At 49.9% G+C, this 19,643-nt stretch overlaps 2 protein-coding genes across 3 annotated transcripts in view; both read right to left on the bottom strand.

The window, feature by feature from the left end:
- The window catches only part of AFF4 (AF4/FMR2 family member 4), a 52,742-nt gene extending 46,009 nt beyond the window's left edge, over window positions 1–6,733 (bottom strand). Inside the window, exon 1 of the mRNA XM_015641724.3 lies at window positions 6,491–6,733. The gene's annotated coding sequence lies outside the window, so the exon portion shown is untranslated. The remainder of the gene's footprint in view (window positions 1–6,490) is intronic.
- A 1,217-nt stretch (window positions 6,734–7,950) lies between these two features.
- ZCCHC10 (zinc finger CCHC-type containing 10) lies at window positions 7,951–18,261 on the bottom strand. Of its 2 annotated transcripts, XM_015642244.3 has the most exons (4): window positions 17,980–18,258; window positions 15,760–15,921; window positions 13,029–13,070; window positions 7,951–10,016 (listed from the first exon to the last, which is right to left on the bottom strand). In XM_015642244.3, exons 1-4 carry the CDS (start codon window positions 18,018–18,020, stop codon window positions 9,737–9,739), a joined length of 525 nt encoding a protein of 174 aa, XP_015497730.1. In that variant the 5' UTR covers window positions 18,021–18,258; the 3' UTR covers window positions 7,951–9,736. The 2 variants fall into 2 exon arrangements, with proteins under 2 accessions (XP_015497730.1, XP_033373507.1); XM_033517616.1 differs by lacking the exon at window positions 13,029–13,070 and having other exon boundaries at window positions 17,980–18,261.
- Between the last annotated feature and the right edge of the window lie 1,382 nt (window positions 18,262–19,643).

Here is a 19,643-nt window from a genome sequence, read left to right as displayed (position 1 = left end):
ATTTCCTACAGGTTCATTTTATTTATGCCAAAGCACAGGAAAACTTGCTGAAGTTACAATATGTTCCTGTAAGTTCTTCAACCTGTTTCCCATATTCAATTTTCTGAAATTTCCATCTTAATGTTTTCAAATCTGGATTTTGACCAAATAATTTTAAAATTATCTTTAAATAAGGAAATGCTTATGTTAATTGCAATGCAACACTGGAAAGTTACGTTGGCAGATCTCTCAAATTACTTTTTTTTTCCCCACAGAAACTCTGGTAATTCCTCTGCCCACGGAACACACGACATCACACAAACTAAATTCCCATTTTGATGTAGCTTTTTTTTTGGTTTGCTATTCCCTTTCCCTGTGGGAAAAACAGAATTATAGAATTGTTTAGGCTGGAAAAGCCCTCCAAGTTCCTCAAATCCAACCATTCCCACTGGCCACCACCGCTCCAAGCCCCCAGGTGCCACATGCACACTTTAATTTAATTTAATTTAAACCCATGCAGGGATGGGGACTCCAGCATTCCCTGGGCAGCGTGTGGAAGCCTTTCCATGAAGGAATTTTCCCAATATCCAGCCTGAACCTCCCCTGGCACAGCTTGAGGCCATTTTCCCTTGTCCTGTCGTTGCTTCTGCGCCTTTGGGATTTCCTGAACACTTCCTCCTCCTGTGAGTTCCTCTGCAGCCAAACCATACAAAGGGAATTGTGGACTCTTATCTCTTCATCCTCCTCGCTTTAATGATTTGTGCACATCAAAGCCTGATTAAAACCATTTAAGCACTTCCATCACTGAAATCTCTTTAGCGTCTTTTGGAAATTAAATTAAATGCAGAAATAAAAAAAAAACCTCCATGTGAACGCACAAAGCTGGACAATTATGGTCAGGTTTGAGCCTTTATGGTCCTGTCAGCAGGAATGGGGAAATACATGGCAGTACACAGTGTTTGAAGCCTGATTTATATAAAAATATAGCAGACAACCAATATAAGTATCCAACACCCATTTAAAATCAGACACCTTCAACAGGATCACACCAAGCAAAGTGAACATCAGGACTTTCAAAGGAAAATAAAGTGAAAAACTGAATGACTGTTCAATGGTGTGAACTTTCCACAGGAACCAACTGTTGAGGGAAATATCTACTCTGGAACAATTTACCTCGGTGAAATCTTAGAATCCCAGCTAAGGACAAGTGGAAACAGTTTCCTCTGTCTCAGGAGTTCAACTTGTCACTGATCACAAACATTGTTTTCCCAGTGTCTGGTTCTGCAAATTAAACATTCTTTATTTTGTTCTTAAACTGGAAAATGCCTGTCAGTAAAAGTGATGTATGACCCAGCTACAGTGAGGCACCAAGGGCTCGTCCCCACTTCCAGGAGATGACAAAGCAACACCAAAACCTGGCTGCCCTCCTGCTCCAACACCACACACAGCAAAGGTTACAGAGCTGGAAAAGCTCAAAGCTTCGGGATCTGCTTTGGTTGGAGACCTTTCCTGACACTTCCCAACTCTCAGCCACCCCAGGAGCTGCAGGAGGAGCTCAACCATTCCAGGGCTCATTTCTGCCCTTCATGAGGCAGCTGAGAAGCTCCAGCCCAAAGGAGAAACAGCTTAAAGCTGCTCTTGGAAACTGCAAATAACGTGGGAACATCAATCCTTCAGGAACAAGCAGGCTGAAGAGAAACACACCATTACCCTGCCTCTGGTCTCCTCCCTCCTCATGCTCCCAGTGCAGTACTGGGAATAGTGGGAAACTGCTGTGCAGAGGAGCACACCTGTCCACAGGGAGTGATAAAACCGCCTCTCCTGGAAAACACAATCACTACGGGATTACACATTAGCAGAAGTACACTCTATTTGTTTAATTATAAAACATGAAAGCAGCACGTTCAAGCAATTTATCAATAAATGTTGTGACACGAATAAAAACTAAGATGAACTGTTAAAAAAAAAAAAAAGTCGGTAAAAGAGGGTTCTGATCTGCCTCATGAGGTGTTGTTTTCCATAAAAAGATGAACAGGAAGATTTCTCTTAATGAGCTGCTAACAGAAAATTAGTTCAAGACTTCAGGGCAAGAACTTCCCTTATTCCAGGTTTATGCAGCATGGAGTATAAGGAGATTTTTTTTTCCTGCTGGTACCTGGTGCTACTGGCAGTTAATAACCCAGGTTTTACACTCATCAGCATGAATTAATGAACCAAGCAAGAACAAGAGACAAGACAACCTGAGGAACTCCAAACACTGGGGAGAAAAGACAGGGAAAAGAGGGGTTTGAAACACAGAGATGAAGAAAGAAACTTGGAAAGTAGTAAAGTCTGAGAGCCTGGGGAGATGGCAGACACTGACTGAGACACGAGTGCGTGAGGCAACAACCTCCCAGCTCCAGGGAACGCGGAATTTTGGCCGGCACGTCCGAGGCTGGCCCAGCCCCAAGGAGCACACGGTCACCTCAGACAGCACCAGCGCTGCTCCAAAGTGGGAAGTGTTAATTCAGCTGGAACAGGGGCAGCTAGTGCAAGCAGCTAAAAAGAGAATAAACCTGGACTCCTGCAGGAGAGAGCCACGGCCAGAGAACGGCACAGCTCCAGGGGCTGAGTGCGCTCAGCAGAGACTCGGTGACAGGAAGGAGCAGGGGCTGTGCTTGGATTTCCTAAGCACTGACAGCAGCCCTGTCATTTCACAAGCTGCAGAGCATCTCCCTAGTCATTAGTGACTGCAGAGAAGGAACCATCCTGCAAGAGAAGAATAACTGCCACACAAGTTCTTTCATCCTGAGTTTTGCAATTCTATGAACTTGATTGCTTATTTTCTTAGTTTAACACAGTTAGCAAGATATTTTACATGCATCTAACCCTGCTCTAGCTAAATGTAATCTGCTAAAGTTTCTTGACTTGTTTCCAGACACTCCCTCTTCATCCTACGGCCTCTCCATCTCCCCACAGCTCGGGGTGTTCTGTTCTCCCAGTTTAGAGAAGGTGACACCAACCTCATTTTGGTTTTGGTCTGAGGTAGACACTGAAGGCAAAGGAGGACAAGGGATTCTGGTAGGAAGTGGCCTTAAAAATCATCCAGTGCCACCATGGGCAGGGACACCTCCCCCTGTCCCAGGCTGCTCCAAGCCTCATCCAACCTGGCCTTGGGCACTGCCAGGGATTCAGGGCCTGGCCACCCTCCCAGGGAAGGATTCCTTCAGTGGATGTAATCTAAACTGAAGTTTAGGTATCTAATCTCAAACTTCGTTATTTCTGAGCCTCTGCTGAAGATAACTGTGACACCACAGCAGTGGGAACCCCAATTCACACCTCTCTGTGACACCACAGCAGTGGGAACCCCAATTCACACCTCTCTGTGACACCACAGCAGTGGGAACCCCAATTCACACCTCTCTGTGACACCACAGCAGTGGGGGAAAGGAAATAGGCCTGTAGAGCAAACCACAGGTGAGTAACAAACTGAAATGATGTGGCCAAGAACAATTATTGCCACAGAAAAGAAACCTCAGTCACCAAAAACTCCAGACTATCCCTTCATCCTCACACTGGGGGACTCCAAACACCACACTGTAACTCATACTCCTCCCAGCTCAGCACACATGTTGCTGTGGCCTCTTGGAAGCTGCTCAAGCTCTCTCCATGTGCCCAAATCTGCCTATGGCAGAGGTGCTGCTTTCCTGGCTCAGCTCTCAAGACTCGACTCTCAGTATTTCCACCCTCAACACTGCTGATGTTTCTGATGATCTGAGCAAGAGGACGAGCAGTGATGATCACAAAAGCTCCCAAACCAAGAGGATGAGCAGGAAGGGAAGGGAGCAGTCAGGAGCAGCTTTGGCTCATTGAAAACGCAGTGAGGGACACAAGGACAGCTCCACCAGCACCTAGTCCCAGAGTCCCTGGTGGCAGGCATCAGAAGATGCCAGAGCTGCTGTCTCAGTCAGTAAGGCACAGGTCACAGATGTCCTTAGTCACATCCGACACGGGAGCACCCACGGTGGAAAACACCGGGGCAGAACACACCCGCCAGCAGCCACAGCAACTGGTGTGCAAATGCCACCCTGTCATGGACCAGCTGCAACCTCAGGACAGATTTCTCTTTATCTACAAAGCCCCCAAGAAGCAAACTCTATGGTTTGTGCAGACAGAAATGTGGCATCTTCTCATTAAAGATCTGGGTCGTAACCGTGCAAAAGCATCTGCACATTCCAGCTTCCTAAAAAAACATCCTAGAAATCCAAGTCATATTTCACTGGGGTTTTATCAAGTTCAGGTCACTAGAACTGGCAAGAATGCTAAACATATAAATATTAATTATTTTTGTAGGTTGCTGTGTGGCTTCTCACACAAAAACTAACCCCAGGGGCTCAGTCTCACTTGCTCAATGTTTCAGACAGGGAGAGAAGTCATAGAACAAGAACTGTAAAGATGTTTAGAGGAAATATCAGGAACCTAAGACAGCTTTTGAGATTAGAGTTGAAATTCAAGTGTTTTCCTTCATTGCTGTTTAACTATACTGGAGTACTGGGGGCACTTTTGGGTGCCACAATATAAAAAAGATAAAATGCTGACAGCATCCAAAGAAGGGACATGGGGATGGGGAAGGGTGAGGAAGGACCATGAAGGAGCAGCTGAGGGCACTTGGTTTGTTCTGCTGGAGAAGAGGAGCCTGAGGTCAGAACTCATTGGGGGCTGCAGCTCTAATCCCTGCTGGGCCGGGGACAGCAGCCAGGGAAGGGCTGGGGCTGAGCCAGGGGAGGTTTGGGTTGGATTTTGGGAAAGGTTCTTCCCCCAGAGGGTGCTGGCACTGCCCAGGCTCCCCAGGGAATGGTCCCGGCCCCGAGGCTGCCAGAGCTCCAGGAGAGCCTGGACAGCACTCCAGGGATGGAGCTGGGGTTGTTTGGGGGTCTGTGCGGGGCCAGGGGTGGCACTGGATGATCCCTGTGGGTCCCTCCCAGCTCAGGATATGCCAGGATTGTCTCACTTCTGAACACGGGAGAGTCTGCTCTCACACAGAGCTGCAAACACCCTGTACGGGAGGCAGCAAATGACAAACACTGATATTGATACATTAATAAAACCAAGATATTCATAATGCCAAAAGATGAATTTTCCCTTTTGTTCCTGACCAACAAGACCTGCTCCCATCCCAGTACAACCACTGAGTAACTCCAGTGTGACACTGGGACGGTCTCACACCTCGAGGCTGACACACAACAGCAGCACAGGGAGTTTAATCACGTTTCCCTCATTAGAGGAGACATGAAATGATCATGAAATGACCAATCAGGTGCACAACCACTCCTGCAAAGCATTTCACTAGACCCTGTTTTGCAATAACCCCCCCAGGCTGCAAATCCCCATTTGTCAGGGACCTGAAAGAAGAATTCAGTAGTTTTAAAGGAATGTCAGGAACTAGAAATACACCTGAGAGATCAGAAGCTGGGAGGGAACCCAGGTGAGAAACAAACACACAGCCCTGAGCAGAACAAGTTCATTCCAAAGAGGGACACTGAGGAAGGGCCTGTCCAGTCCCACAGGGGCAGGTGGGGGCCTGGCTTCCATCACTGGAAATGTGGGAATGTTTAAAATCACCAGTATTCCTGAGAAAATGATCAAACCAGGCCATAAGAAGGAGAGAGATGAGCTGGGGGGACAGCAGGTCCCACACCTGCCCCTTTTCATGCTCCTTTTCCATTGTACAGCATCTGCCCAGGCTGTGAGTGAGGTTTGGGGACAAACACTCAGTTCTCCCCCAAAATTCAGTCAACCACTTGTTCCTTTCCTGAAGAGAACCACAGACACAGCACTGAACACACCAATACCTGGGTTACACATCTCAACACTTTGTTTTGTTCATAGGAAAAGGGGGGAAAAAAGGAAAAAAGCCAGCCCAGAGTCCAGGAACGTTAAGCGACTCCTCTTTTACAAAGTCCAGCATAACCCCCCACCAGGGATGAGGCTTTACATAACAGCCACCCACTCACTCCGGGACGGGATTGTGTCCGAACCCCGACTCTTCGTTCCCCGAGCTCCGGCAGCAGCTGCCCGAGGCCAACCCCGGGAAGCGGCGCGGAGCCCCCGAGCCCCGCAGCCCGAGCCGGTCCCGCCCGCTCCATCCCGAGCGGCGCCGGCCCTAAACCGCGGAGAGCAAAGGGGAAGGAACAAAGCCCTGACGTCAATTACCGGAACAGGATTAAATCCATCACCGGGGAGGGCAGCGCAGCGGCGAGCCCGCCGCAGATCCCCGTTCCAGGGGATGCCCCGGGCGGTGCTTCCCGGGGAGGGACCCCCGCCCTCCGCAGGGCGGCACCGCGGGCCGCGAGCGCGGGGAAATCCGCGGCTCCCGGCGGGAGATGCGCCTGGAGCGGCCGGTCCCAGCCTCGGGCCCGCCGGTTCCGCGGCGGGGGGGCGGCCGGGATGTCCCGGGAGTGCCCGGGGCGGGCGCGGCGCGGCCCCGGCGCTGCCCCGGTGCCGGCGGGAGGCCCGGCCCGGCCGCGCTCACCTGCGCTGGCCGCTCCGCTAGGCCCGGACCATCTCCTGGCTGCCGCCACCGGCGAACGATGAGGCCCGAAGAGCCGCCGGCGAGTCACGGAGCGCCGGGGGGCGCGGGGCGGGCCCGGCCCGGGGGAGGGGGGGCGGCTCACAAGCGGGCGGCCGCTCCGTAGGGGTCCCGGCGGTCCATGGCGGGCCGGCGCCGGGCTGGCGGCTCGCAGGGTTCGGGCAGGACCGCGGCTCGGCCGGGGCTGCGCTGGGCCCGGTCCCGATCCCGATCCCGGCCCGGTCCCGCCTGGCGCTTCCCGGCGGCCCCCGCGCGCCGCCGCCGCCCCGATCACGTGACGCGCGGGAACACACGTGACCCCTGCGGAGCGCGCGCGTGGGGGGCGTGGCGTGAGCCAGGCCCCGCCCCCCTCGCGCGGCGGCGGGAGAGTCACGTGGGGCAGCGCGCGGGGAGCGCTCCCGCGGGCGCGGCGCCCCCTGGCGGCGGCGGGAGGGACGCGGAACCCCGGGACCGGCCCGGGATCAGCCCGGGATGAGCTCGGGAAGGGCCGGGGGAGCCGGGATGGTTCAGCCTGGAGGGGAGAAGGTTCAGGGTCACCCAACTGTGGCCTCCCAGTGCCTGAAGGGGCTGCAGGAAAGATGGAGAGAGAAGATTTCCAAGGGATGGAGGTTTAGGGCACAGGGAATGGCTCCCAGTGCCAGAGGACAGGGTCAGATGGGAGATTGGGAAGGAATTCCCGGCTGGGAGGGTGGGCAGTGCCTGGCACAGGTGCCCAGAGCAGCTGGGGCTGCCCCTGGATCCCTGGCAGTGCCCAAGGCCAGGCTGGACAGGGCTGGGAGCAGCCTGGGACAGTGGGAGGTGTCCCTGCCATGGCAGGGGGGGCACTGGATGGGCTTTAGGGTCCTTCCCACCCAAACCATCCTGGGATTCTCCGCTGCTCTGGGGTCAAGGCTGGCAGCACACACTTGGGTGAACAAAGGAGGCTGTGCAGATCCACCTCAGCCAGGACCCATTGTCCCGGGGCTCGGACAAACAGAACTTCACAAAGCAAATCCATCACTGCACAGCCTCCTATTTATTAAGGACTCCTCCCTAAGAAAATAAATCAATGCACTAATCCAGAGACTGTGCAGTGCACTTGCATCCAGAGCACCCAAAAGCTGTTTGAGTGGCAGCTGTTTGTATTAATAAAGGCCTGCACTCAGAAATGGGGCTGTCTCTCCCTTTTCCTGCCCTCCCCTCTGTTCCCAGCATTTCTCCTTGAAAGGTGACGGATTTTCCTGAGGCTGTTTTCCTGCCAGGCTGCATCAATCGCTCCCCCGCAATGAGCAGTGGCAGCTTTGCTTGGAGTGGGAGGGATTAAACAGGCCTGGAACAATTCCTGGTTAACAGGGTTTTTATAAAATTCCTAATCCAGCAGGAGAGCAGGAAGTGAGGTAGTGGCAGATGAAGGAGGGTAAGGCTCTGGCCAGGCTTTGGGGTTTAATCTGTAAAATAAGAACATGTAGAGACAAAGTAACCAGAAAAGGCAAGAAGAAAAAGAAAAATAAGCCAATACAAACGGTATATTTGAAACTAAACTGGTTTTGTTTTAAAAGAAGTCTGGATACAGAAAGGACTTCTGGCTGGAGAACTTCCTGGGGAGCAATCCTGCCCCTCTGCGAGGGAATGCCAGGGCAACTCCAGCTGAAACCTGCACACAAACACCACAAATATTTTAGATATTTGCAGTAAGCATCAACTTAGCAGCTACTGTTTAATAATTTATTCACTTTCCCATTAAATGGTACATTCACTCCACAAGACTTAAACACCTTTCTGGTAGTTTTATTTACAGTCTGCAGCATGTTCTGTAAAACACAGGAGTGGTCACAGACAGACACACAGCACAGGTGTTTTCAAACATTTAAATAAGTACAGTTTATTCCAAATTAACTCTACACACTATTTTTCCATAAAAATATAAAAAATAGTTTAGTTACTGTATTTAACCTAAACCAAGATACTTCAGAATTCTTCCACAAATGATGCCCCCTCCATCACCAAATAAAATACTAACGACAACTGCTTCAATCCATCAGAAAAACAGATAACTCCCACTCTGCATCCAGCAATCCCCGTTCTGCAGCACGTTTGGATCTGCTTTTGTTGGCTTTGGGGGGGTTTTGCACTCGCCTGCTGCTCCAGGGCCAATCCCACAATGAAGGAAGGACTGAATTCCTGCAGCACTGCCCACCAACACAGCCTGGCAATCCTGCATCTCACACATTCCCTGGGAAACACATCCAAAGGGGAACACTTCCCTTTGAGACCTTTATTTCAGGGAGTCTCTTTCTCACTGACCATCCAGTGAAAATCCAGTTCTGTTTGCCATTATTCCTCTGGTTTTGCTGGCCATATTATGGATGGGAATATTCTGATGGAGTTCTGCAGAACTTGTCTCACTGGTGCTTTTACACTGAATTTACAAAAAAAAAGGCACAAAGATGAAATTCCTAAAGCAGCACCCGATTCACTGAGCTGCTGCTTTCCAACACCAACACTCTGTGTCTCAGCAAACACCTCCAACACACGAGCCAAGGACACAGGGGAGTGAAAAACCCAGAGCCTGTGGGCAGGACAAGCACTACATTGATCAGTAACAAATCAACACAGCTCAACTGGATGGTGCAGTCAAGACTCGACCTGGAAGCATCAGGAAAAGCCACTGGAACACAAGCTCAGCACACAGAATCCATTTGTCACCAGCGAGATGGGAGGCTCTGTGTGGGACACGTTGTGCATTCAGGTTCAACAATGCCAGAGCTCCACAGCAGCACTGAAAAACTTCTGCTTTGAGCAGTTTGGAGGGTTTTTTTCTCAATGGAAGTGAAGCTGTCATTAACAGAAGAACAGCACATGATGCACAGCATAATCTGCAATAAAAAGCTTTTGCTTTCCAGCATGTAGACGTCCAGGTTACTGGACTTTAGCTCATATAAACAAATCTGATGATAGAACTCTTTAAATTTCTTTTTTTTTTTTTTGGAACTAAAAAAGTAAAATCTTCCATAAAAGGATAAACCACAAAAATACTCTCTCAGTAAGTCTCACGTGCCATTTAATACCTTCCATGGCCTGTGAACAACTACGCAAAACACTTAGAACTTGGAGCAGTAGAAATGTTGACCACTGAATGTTTGGCAGATGTGCTCCAGGCCCCAGGGAGGGCTGTGTCACTCACTCCACACCAGTCCTGCACCTCCCCAGCTATTTCTTCTTCTTCTTCTTTGGGGGCTCATCCTCAGAGCTGCTGTCTGTGCTGCTGCTGCTGCTGCTGCTGCTGCTGGAGGAGCTGGAATCCGACTCGAAGTCGGAGGAGGAGGAAGAGCTGCTGGAGGAGGGGGAGGAGGAGGAGGAGGAGGAGTTGCTGTCCTCACTGTCACTGTCAGAGGAGGAGGAGGAGGTAGAGGAATCCTCGCTGTCAGAGGAGGAGTCGCTGGCTGAGCTGTCGCTGCTGCTGCTGCTGGAACTGGTCACACTCTTGGACCTGAGGGAGAAGAGAGAGCTGAGCCCAGCCCTGGCAGAGCCCCTCACACCTTGTTCCCTCTGCTCTGTCGTAATCATCCAGAGATCAATTATTTGCCTTGAAAATTTCCACACCCCACCATCGAAATTTCCAGGCCTCACCATCTAAGATGCATTCCTGTGCCCTCCCCTCCCTGTTCCACCCCTGGGTGAGTGGATTTTGGCCATTTGGGCAATGGCAGAGTGGCCCCAGGGCATGCCATAACCCAGCAGGACTGCAGAGAGAGGCAGGCAGGGAAAGCTGGCCAGGACCTCGTTCCTAGCCCTGAGCAGGGCTTTACTGGCCCCACTGCCCTGTGCTACCCAAGCCTTGGGGAAAATGAGCCCGGCTCAGCCTTGCCTCACCACTGTAACAGCGAAATTCTGCCTCTGCAAGAGCCAGGGCAGGTTTCAGCAGTGATTTCACCAAGGTCAGAGCTGTTCCCAGCAAAAACTGTTCTTAGATTACCCCTGGCAAAAGAAAACAAAGTACCTGCCACTACAGGATGCTTGTGTTTTCCAGGTGGAGGAGAAGGGTGGAAACAATCCAAGATTAAGACAGAATGATGAACAGAGCAGAGAGGATTTCTGTATGCTCTGCATTTTTTTCCATGTTCAGCCCTTCCTGGGGCCATTGTTCTCAATATCAACATCTCTGATTAAGGAGGGTGATATGAACTCCAAGAAAGGACAATTCAGTTCTCCCAGAGATCTTTCCCCAAAGTACAAGAGACTGGTTCACCTCCCTTCCCACCAAAGTCAATCAAAGAGCATCCAAAAATGTAAATCATGATAATGCAGAATCTTGTTTCCATTAGGAAATTCATGCAGTGTTTTTTATCAGAGGGTTTGGCTAAATGTAACAACTCAGGAAGTGCCTGTGTTAAGGTTACTGAAGAGTGTGAGGTTTTTTTCATCATATCAGCCCTGTCAGCTGACAAATGTGGGTGTGGATTAAGCCACAAAGCACTGAAGTTTTTATAACACATCTGTAATCTGCTATCTCTGTGTGCAGACACGACTGCTCATTACACACACATCCAAAAGGGCTGCTTAAACACTGCCATTTCTGGGTAAAAAAACACCACTAAGACAAGGAAAATAAAAAGTGGGAGCAGTAGTTTCAGTCTGAGCAGTTCCATGAGATGGGCAGGAATCAGAGGAGCCCCTGAGTAACTCTGAACTTGCTCTTCCTGATCACCTTTCACAAAATCCATAGCAGCAATCCATGGGCAGCCAATGTTTGGGTTTATTCCAAAAACCAGGAACATCAGGATATTGCATTTAAAGCTGCCTCTCCTAGAGGGAAGCAAGAGCTGGGGAGAGGAAACAGGCAGGAACTTGTTCTCAGGAGAGGCAACACGTGGGGCTGGCACTGACAGCAGGAGCTCTGAGATGGGAACAGGTAAAACTCCACCACAAACCAGAGTTTGGGAACGTGGCTGCACAGGCTGCAGGCCGGTAATCAAAGATTTTGGGGTTGTCACACCTCTGAGAAAGCACAGAATTTTTAAAGCAGGTACCACTCATCCTCCTCAGGGCAAGTTTCCAAGAGTTCATCTCTGACTCTGGTGGGACACTGAGGCCAAGGAAGGTGGCTCTGGCACCTGAGGTCACAGCTCAGCAGCTGCTCTGCCTCACCCTGTTTTTCTGGTTAGGCCTGAGCTCCCTTATTAGTGTTTATATCAAAATAAACACACTCTGTGGAAAAGCTTTGTGCTCCTCCTGCCAGAACCCAAACTTGGACAGAGTTTTATTTTAAATCTGGAACTTATAAATTTGCTGGATTCTCCACATTTAATTCTTCCCGTATTATAATAAAATTCTAAATATCAAGCTGACTGGAAATGAATTTACATGGATGATGGATTCAGTGCATGCATAGAAGCAGGAGAATAATGCAAATTTGCAAGTGTTCTAAAATTTAAAGGAAAAAGTGCCCAAACCACCCCCTTCCCTATGAACCCTTTTGCTCTGTCTGTTTTTGCACTGGTTTGGAGCTCAAACACTCTGTAAATAATTACACCAGCAAAGGCTGCAGTGTCTGAGGAAGCTGAGGCAGGAAGAGGCCTGAGCTGCCCAGCTCAAAACCAGTTAATTCATGATCTCACCAGTCCTGAGTAACTCCAGCAATAAATTGGCACTTCTGGGAAAGCAGCCTTTGCTAAAACACACTGAGACAGCCCAGCATTCCAACAAACCACATTCCACAGGGCAGCCTGGAATAAAGGAACACTTTAAAGATCTGCTCTGCCTTATTTACTGCCTGCCACACACAGCAAAGGGCTGGCCTTTAAATTCCTCCTGAAAACTGGGTTAGATCACACTGAGAGACCCAGAAGTGACAACAGAGGGGAAGAGATGCAAAGACATTCCCTGGTGTAAAACTCCAACACAATTCCAGGAGCGTTACAGCCACAGTTCTGGCTGTTCCTCCTTTCCATTTGCTAAGAAAGCAAATTCCCAAGTAAACATTAATGCAAAGTAAAGTACAAACAATGTCAAAAGAGTTCTTGGCTCCAACCAGGACTTGGAGAGGGACAGGCTCATTTCCTGGATTTTGGTTTAGTTTGGGATCAAGGGGGTTTTTAAGATGTTTTATTTCATCCTCTAGACAAAGCTTGAGAGAGAGAGAGAGAGAGAGAACTGGCAGGAGAAGGGAAGGAAAAGAGCAGAAGTCAGAGCAGGATGGGCAGGTGGAGCAATGAGAGACCCCAGTGCCAGTCCTGTTTCAGAGACTCCTGATGGACTCTGGGGCAGAAATAGGAACTTTTATTACTACAGCAAGATCATGCAGGGGAAGGAGAATCAGCAGGGAGAAAAACAGAGAATAAAATTCTGAGAGTTTTTAGACAGGGAGGAGAAGAAGAAATCCTCCAGATGTTTGTCAGACAAAAGCCTCAAAGCAGTAAAACAAAAATTGACTTTTGCCATCCTCCTCCCAAAGTCCTGCAGGAACATCAGGGCAGGGCCAGTCCCACCAACCCCCACATACCTTTTTTTCTTGGTCTTCTTTTCTGCAGCACTTTCTCCAGAGCTAATTAAGGGGGGAAAAAAATAATGGCTTTGATTAATGCAATAGGAAAATGAACTGAATAGCAGCACACTGAGGCTGAGTTTAACATTCAAAGGGTACTGGGCAGCTCAGTCCTGTGCAAAGCAGAGCAAAACCCACCTGTGAGCCAGGGGAGGAAAAGGCAGCAATTCAACTCTAATTTTCTGTGCTCCTCTCTGCCCTTTGCCTCATTTTGCATGGGCAGCAGCAGCTGGGATGTGAAAGGCACAGGAGAAAAGGATAAAAAGAAGTTGTGTGTAACTATATTTAGCAACAAATGAATTGATGGCAATCAAGGCTAAAAGCTTGACTTAGCCTGTAGCTTTCACATTTCTTTCAAGTGCAAAAAGAAACAGAAAATTCCATTTATACTGATGCTTTCCAGCTTCGTGCCTTTCAGATTCCCAAGTGCTCATCACCTCACACAGTTTTAGTGGTGCCACAGAAGGCAGCTCTTTGTGTGCCACCAGAAGAATGAGATTTCTCCAATGTTTTATTTTCACACACAAAGTATGAAAACATCATCCTCACACAAGAGCTTTCCACACTCCCCACGCTCTCCTGTGTGCAAGGGAAGATTCACTGATATTCACATTCCAATCCCTCCCATCCATATTTACATTCCCAAGCTCTGCAGGTAACCAGGGGGTTCCCAGGTAAGAGGAGTCACAGTGAGAACAGAATTAAACCCCAAAGCACCTCTGAGGAGACAGGACCTAACTCAGGGAGTGCCTCCCTCTCCTGTGTGAGGTGTGGGTTATTCAGGAGCTACTCCAGGAGTTCCTGCTCTGCTCTGGACACTCCCTCAGCTCAGGGCTGGGCTCAGAGCTCCACCAGCACCAGGGGGAACATTTCCTCAGCTCCCTGCCCTCCCAGCCCTGCTCTAGGCTGGGCAGGCACTGAGGGGCTCACCCCAGAACCGTGGGGCCAGTGCCAGGCAAGCTCAGGGAGCCTGGAACAACTGGGAAAGGACTTCATGCTGAAAAAGCCTGGATGAGGTTGGCAGAGGTAAATATTGACCTTTTTAGGTTGGGTTTGCCTTCTGGTTAATGATTCCTCATTGTGTGGCTCTTTAAAGGTGGTGACACAGGCTCTCCAAAACCGACCCCTGGGACACCCAACTTCTCCCAGGGCAAGGAAGAACCTCCCACAGCAAGTGACACAAAAAGTGTCACACAGGTGTGACCCTGGAAGTTGTTTTTCCACAAGGAAAAGGCCTTGGAAGTGTAGCACTGGCAGCTAAGGACCAGGATCCCTCCTGGCACAGCTGAGGAGCTTTTGATGACATAACCCCTGTGAATCCAGCCCCATTTACCAGGATTAAACACTGCTCCCACCTAGGGATTACTCAGGCTTCCTTCCACGAGAGGGTTTTTCCCAGAACATTCCTCTCCCACTGTAAGAGCCCCAAACCTCCACCAGAAAAGGGGCAGCAAACAACAAGGAAATAATCTGAGCCTTAAACTTAAACTTAGCCTAAAAATCTTGAGTCCTTGGAGAGACTCTGCCTCCAAAGGTGCCAATTGTCAGAGCACAAGCACTCCTGATCTATCTACAACACTGGGTGACTAATTACTTCCCAATTACTCACTGGATCAAAATTAATTTCAAAATCAATCACTTTACATCACTCTGCTCACAAGGTAAGAGTCTCCACTCCAGGCAGGGCATCAGCCCTGTGACTCAGGCTGAGCTGGAGCAGCTGAGGAGGACAAAGAGCCCGGCCTGCCTGAGCTCCCACCCTTCTCTGTCCCATCAGGAGGCAGCAAAAGCTGGGAATGCTCTCCCTGCCCTGGCAGTGGGATGAGCTGGAAGTGGCAGGGACTGAGGACACATGGCCAAAGCCTCAGGAATTTCAGGTGCAAGGAGTGGCACTGGGAGTGACTCTGTTCCTCTCCTGCTCCCAAACCCAGCTGGAGCAGAGCAGCAGAAAGGACCCTGGCACCGAGGAATTTCACAGCAAACTGAGCTGCTGCACTACTTTTGCTTGTGAAAACAATTGTTAACGTGGGGGAAGCATTAAGATGCACTCCCAGGGCAAAGTGGAAAGGAAATCAGGTGCCACACACAGAGTTCTCTTCAGGTTTTGCTGTTCCTTCCGTTTTCTCGGCTGTCACAAGAGGAAGCAATGGTGCAATTCAGAGAGATGTTCTTACTCCATGCTCGAGTTAAAGCTGAAAACCCAACTGCCCCTCACCTGTCTGACCCCTCAGCTCCAGGGAGCAGCAGGAGTGGGGCTGGGCCAGGTTTAACTGCAGCTCTGAGCAGCAAACCTGGACATGGGGTTTGCTACAAATCCATCTCCAGCTTTCACTGTAAATCTGCTTGGGCAGCACATCAACCCCAAACCAACCAGCCAGGGAATCCAGGAAACTGCTCCACTACCAGAAAGCCTCCAACTAATTTAACTTGGGCTCAGTGTGTGGCTTTTGTTTCAGACAGGCCAAAACAGCTTTAAATGTATTTCAGATGAGCAGGTGTTAATGAAATTAAAATGTTGATTTTAATTCTCTGGGACCTGAGTGTACATATTTCACCTAACACACAAATCAGCTCTAACATTAAACACACATCCCACAGTTTGGAGGAAAAGATCACAAAAAATGGTCTGGGACAACATCTTTTCTTTTATTTCAATCATAAACCAGACATTTCATCCTGCCAGTCTTACCTCTGTTGCAGCAGGAGTTGTTTTTCTTTCTCCTTAAGGATTTTGGCCAGCTGAGCTGTCCTTGAAGGCCTGTGCAGGTATTTTCTCTTCCCTGTACATTCATATGTCCAGTGGCCAAACTCTAAACACTTCTGACATCTCACATGCTGCTTGTTTGCCTCCCTAGAAAAATGCAGAATTGGTTAAGTAACTCATTCCAGGACTGTTCTACCCAGTGAAAAAATATTCAGTTTTTTTTACATGCAGCTTTAATCAAGCTATGATTAAACCAGATGTCCACAAGTGCTTCATGTTTTCTTTTGAATCATGACATGGGCAGTAACACCAAGGAGATACAGAATTCAGGCAAACAGATCTTCATTTATTAAAACACTTTCACAGGGCAACAATCACACAGCTCAATGTGGTTCTGGCTTCAGAGAAATCACTGAAATTCTATTTTAGAACAGCAGCTTCATTTCCAGTCCCAAACTGCCCAATTCTCACCCACAGCCCAGGGCTCTCTGAGAGGCTCCCAGTAAATCCAAACAAGCTACACCCAGGAGCTCTGGGGAAAGCCTGGCAGCAGGTTTATCTCTGGGACAATCAGGTTCCCAAATTCTGAGCAGAGTGAATGGAGCCAAACCTCCCTGGCTGCCCTGAGCCCAAACATCTGCAGCAGCAGGGAGATTTCACACTCAATTTCACTTCTCACTCTGGTAAAATCCCATGGGCATTTTTAGAAATCAGGGAAAGGAAAACACTCCTATTTTCATGCTGGAGCTCTTAAGCTGTTTTGCCTCCTCTCCCAGCTGCTCTCCTCCTTTACAGACAAGAGAACTCACCCAGCCCAGGTCCTCCTCAAGGTCACAACCAAAATTAGTTCTGGGCTCAGGGCTGTGCCACTTCAATTCCCTGCCACTGCTGTCTCCTCCTGCCACCTTCAGCTCTTGTTCCAAGCATCAAAATATGAATTGTTTGAGGCCAGCCCAGGTAAACTATCTGAAATTGCAGCCTGGCTAATCTAGGAAGCTCCCAGACTCATGGATGAGGATGAAGGGACAGATCAGCAATGAGCAAAGCTGTGAATTGCTTCTCCCTCAGCTTCAGCCACCACTTTTTGTGCCAGTTCCTGAAGGGAATCTTGTGCTGAGCATTCATCACGTTTCCAATGCAGAGCATTTGGCTTCATCCTCAAACCTTAGAAGTTCTCAGCACAAAACCCTGATTAAACTCCCAGCCTGCAGAGCACAATGAGCTTGGACTTGGGCAGGAATCAGAAAAGCTGGGAATGAACAGAACCCAGCAGCTCAGAGGGGGTTGCTTTGCCTTTGTCTCCTTGCCACAGCAGCTACAATCAGCAGAGCCACGGCTCCCCCTCCTCCTCATCAATATCAACCCCCAAAACCAGGGTTTGTCTCCCTCAAACCCCACAGGAACAACTCTGGATGTTTACAGCCCATCACTGAGCGTCTGCAGAGCTGCTCACACCAGCAGCCAATCCCATGTGAGCCAAAAGGGTGAGGATTAAACCCTAAACCCAAGATAATTAACGGGAGAACATCAGCACCAACGAGCCTGACACAAATGGGAAGCACAAAACTGAAGGCAACTTTTAGCAGGGATGAGTGACCCCAGGCCTGGAGCAAAGGCTGATGGAGGGACAGCTCAGCACAGACCCGGCAACCACAAAGACATCAAATCTAAACACTGAGTCCTCTACTCAAATAAAATAGCAGCTCAAAACAAGTAATCCAGGAGTACTTTGAAATCTCAAGTTACTTTCCACTAGGAAAATATAAACAACTGCCCACATTCTGCACATTGTGACTGGACAAAAACCCCGCAGTTCAAAAATTAAAACAAGATAAATAAATTAGTGTAAGGAAAAAAGCAACACCCAAAGCAACAAAGAGCTGAAAAACCAATGGCTCCTCCCGAGCCCAACGGTCCCGCTCCCAACGCTCCCCGCCGGGCGCCAGAGGCCAACAACTCCCTCAGGCTCTGCACAACCGCGCTGAGGAACGCTCTGAACAGGAAAGGACCCCCCGCCACTCTCGGGTTCAAGCCCCGGCCGTGCACGGACACCCGAGGCCGCCATCGTTCCGCCCCAGCCGTGTTTTGGGCTGCGCGCCTCCGTGACACAGTGGAACGGCAGGAAGGCCTCGGAGCGCCGGAAAAACGACGGGCGCCGCTCCTCAGCCCGTGCCCGCCCAGCGCGGCCCCCCCGCTCCCACTCACGCCTGTCTTCGGGCAATCAGCCGGTGCATGGGCGTCGCCATCTTAACTCCCGGGCCGGAAGTGAGGAGGCCGCGATAACGGCGGGACTAGCGGCGGCCACGGGGCATGCCGGGACATGCGGCCTTGTGGGCCGGATGCGGCCAGTGTCCTCCAGAACCATAGAGAGAGTCCTCCCGAGTGATAGAGAATTAGACCTCCAGGACCATAGAGAGCAAGACCTCCAGGACCATAGAGATTGAGTCCTCCAGGTTCATAGAGAATTAGACCCTGGAGGACTCGCTCTCTATGATCCTGGAGGACTTGCTCTCTATGGTACTGGAGGACTCAATCTCTATGGTCCTGGAGGACTCAGTCTCTATGACCCTGGAGGACTCGCTCTCTATGGTCCTGGAGGACTCAATCTCTATGGTCCTGGAGGACTCGATCTCTATGACCCTGGAGGACTCGATCTCTATGGCCCTGGAGGACTTGCTCTCTATGACCCTGGAGGTCGAATTCTCTATGATAGCAGCCAGGGATTATTTTAAGCCCCCATTCGTGGTCGTGTTTGGCTGGCGTTAATGAATTCCGAGACTGAATTGGAATTGCAATGAACTGTAAACTGAGGCTGGCGTTTCTGGGATGCACCGTGCTGGTGGATTTCCAGTGAAATCATAAATGTGTTTCTTCTGCAGATCACAGGAAAAGGAGGGTGTTGGGTGTGCCAGGCAAGGATTTATACCTGAGTAAGTTTTGGGCAAGTCTGGGGGCTGCAGCCTGAGCCCAGGAGTGCCCAGGGCACAGAGTGGATGGATGAAACTCAGGGTGGATTCTCTGAGGAAAGCAGAACTGTGGGCTGGGGCTGGCAGGGCCCCACTCCCCGCATGGTCCCAGCACGGTGTGCCAGCACAGGGTCATTCCGGGCTGCTCCCATCCCCTCTGACGCCAGGCTCCGCTCCCTGCCTCTCTTTGGAAAAGCAAAGTAAAAAAATCTAACAAAAAGCCGGGTTCTTGTTAGACTGTACAACACTCCCCAGGCGGAGCAGCAGCCGGGGCTGTTTCCTGGCACCTCGTGCTACGCTCAAGGACGCCCGAGGTCAAACACTTCATTAATATTCTGTCATTAGCACCGTGATGCAATTCCCGAGGCGATTCCCAGCCCACCGGCAGCTGCCGGAGCGGCATCACCGGAATGGCTCCTTCCTGCCTGCTCTGTTGAGTTTCTGTGTGTGTGTTCTGTGTCACTAAAACAAGGAGCAGCCGTGGAAAGACAGCGCCGGGCACTTGGTAACGCACTGTTTGTGACACACTGCACTGCCACACGGGGGTTTTTTTGGGTGTTTCGTCACGGAATTAAAACTATTCCTAAACATTCAGTTTCACAAAACTCACAGATGTAAGCATCAGGATTAGGTTGGTGTTAGGATGAATCCACCAATCCCTTGTGCTTTCATCCCAAAATGCTTCCCTTGGCAGAACCTTTTGAACTGCCTCCTCACCGTGGAATGTCCCAGGAACTTCTAGGGATTTTTTTTTTTAAAAAATTGTTTAGTTCTTATGGGATTCCTGAGCCTTAAAAGGACTTTACTCCCACACACCCACAAAGCACTTGGTGGCCAAACACTTCCGTGGAAAACACAATATATCTGTGCTCATCCAAACTGCAGCAAGAGGGCCCCAGTGAG

Source organism: Parus major, chromosome 13 (assembly GCF_001522545.3).
Source record: "Parus major isolate Abel chromosome 13, Parus_major1.1, whole genome shotgun sequence".
Lineage (NCBI taxonomy): Eukaryota > Metazoa > Chordata > Aves > Passeriformes > Paridae > Parus > Parus major.
The sequence above is the reverse complement of the archived record's forward strand: the minus strand, read 5'-3'. Positions and strand labels throughout refer to the sequence as shown.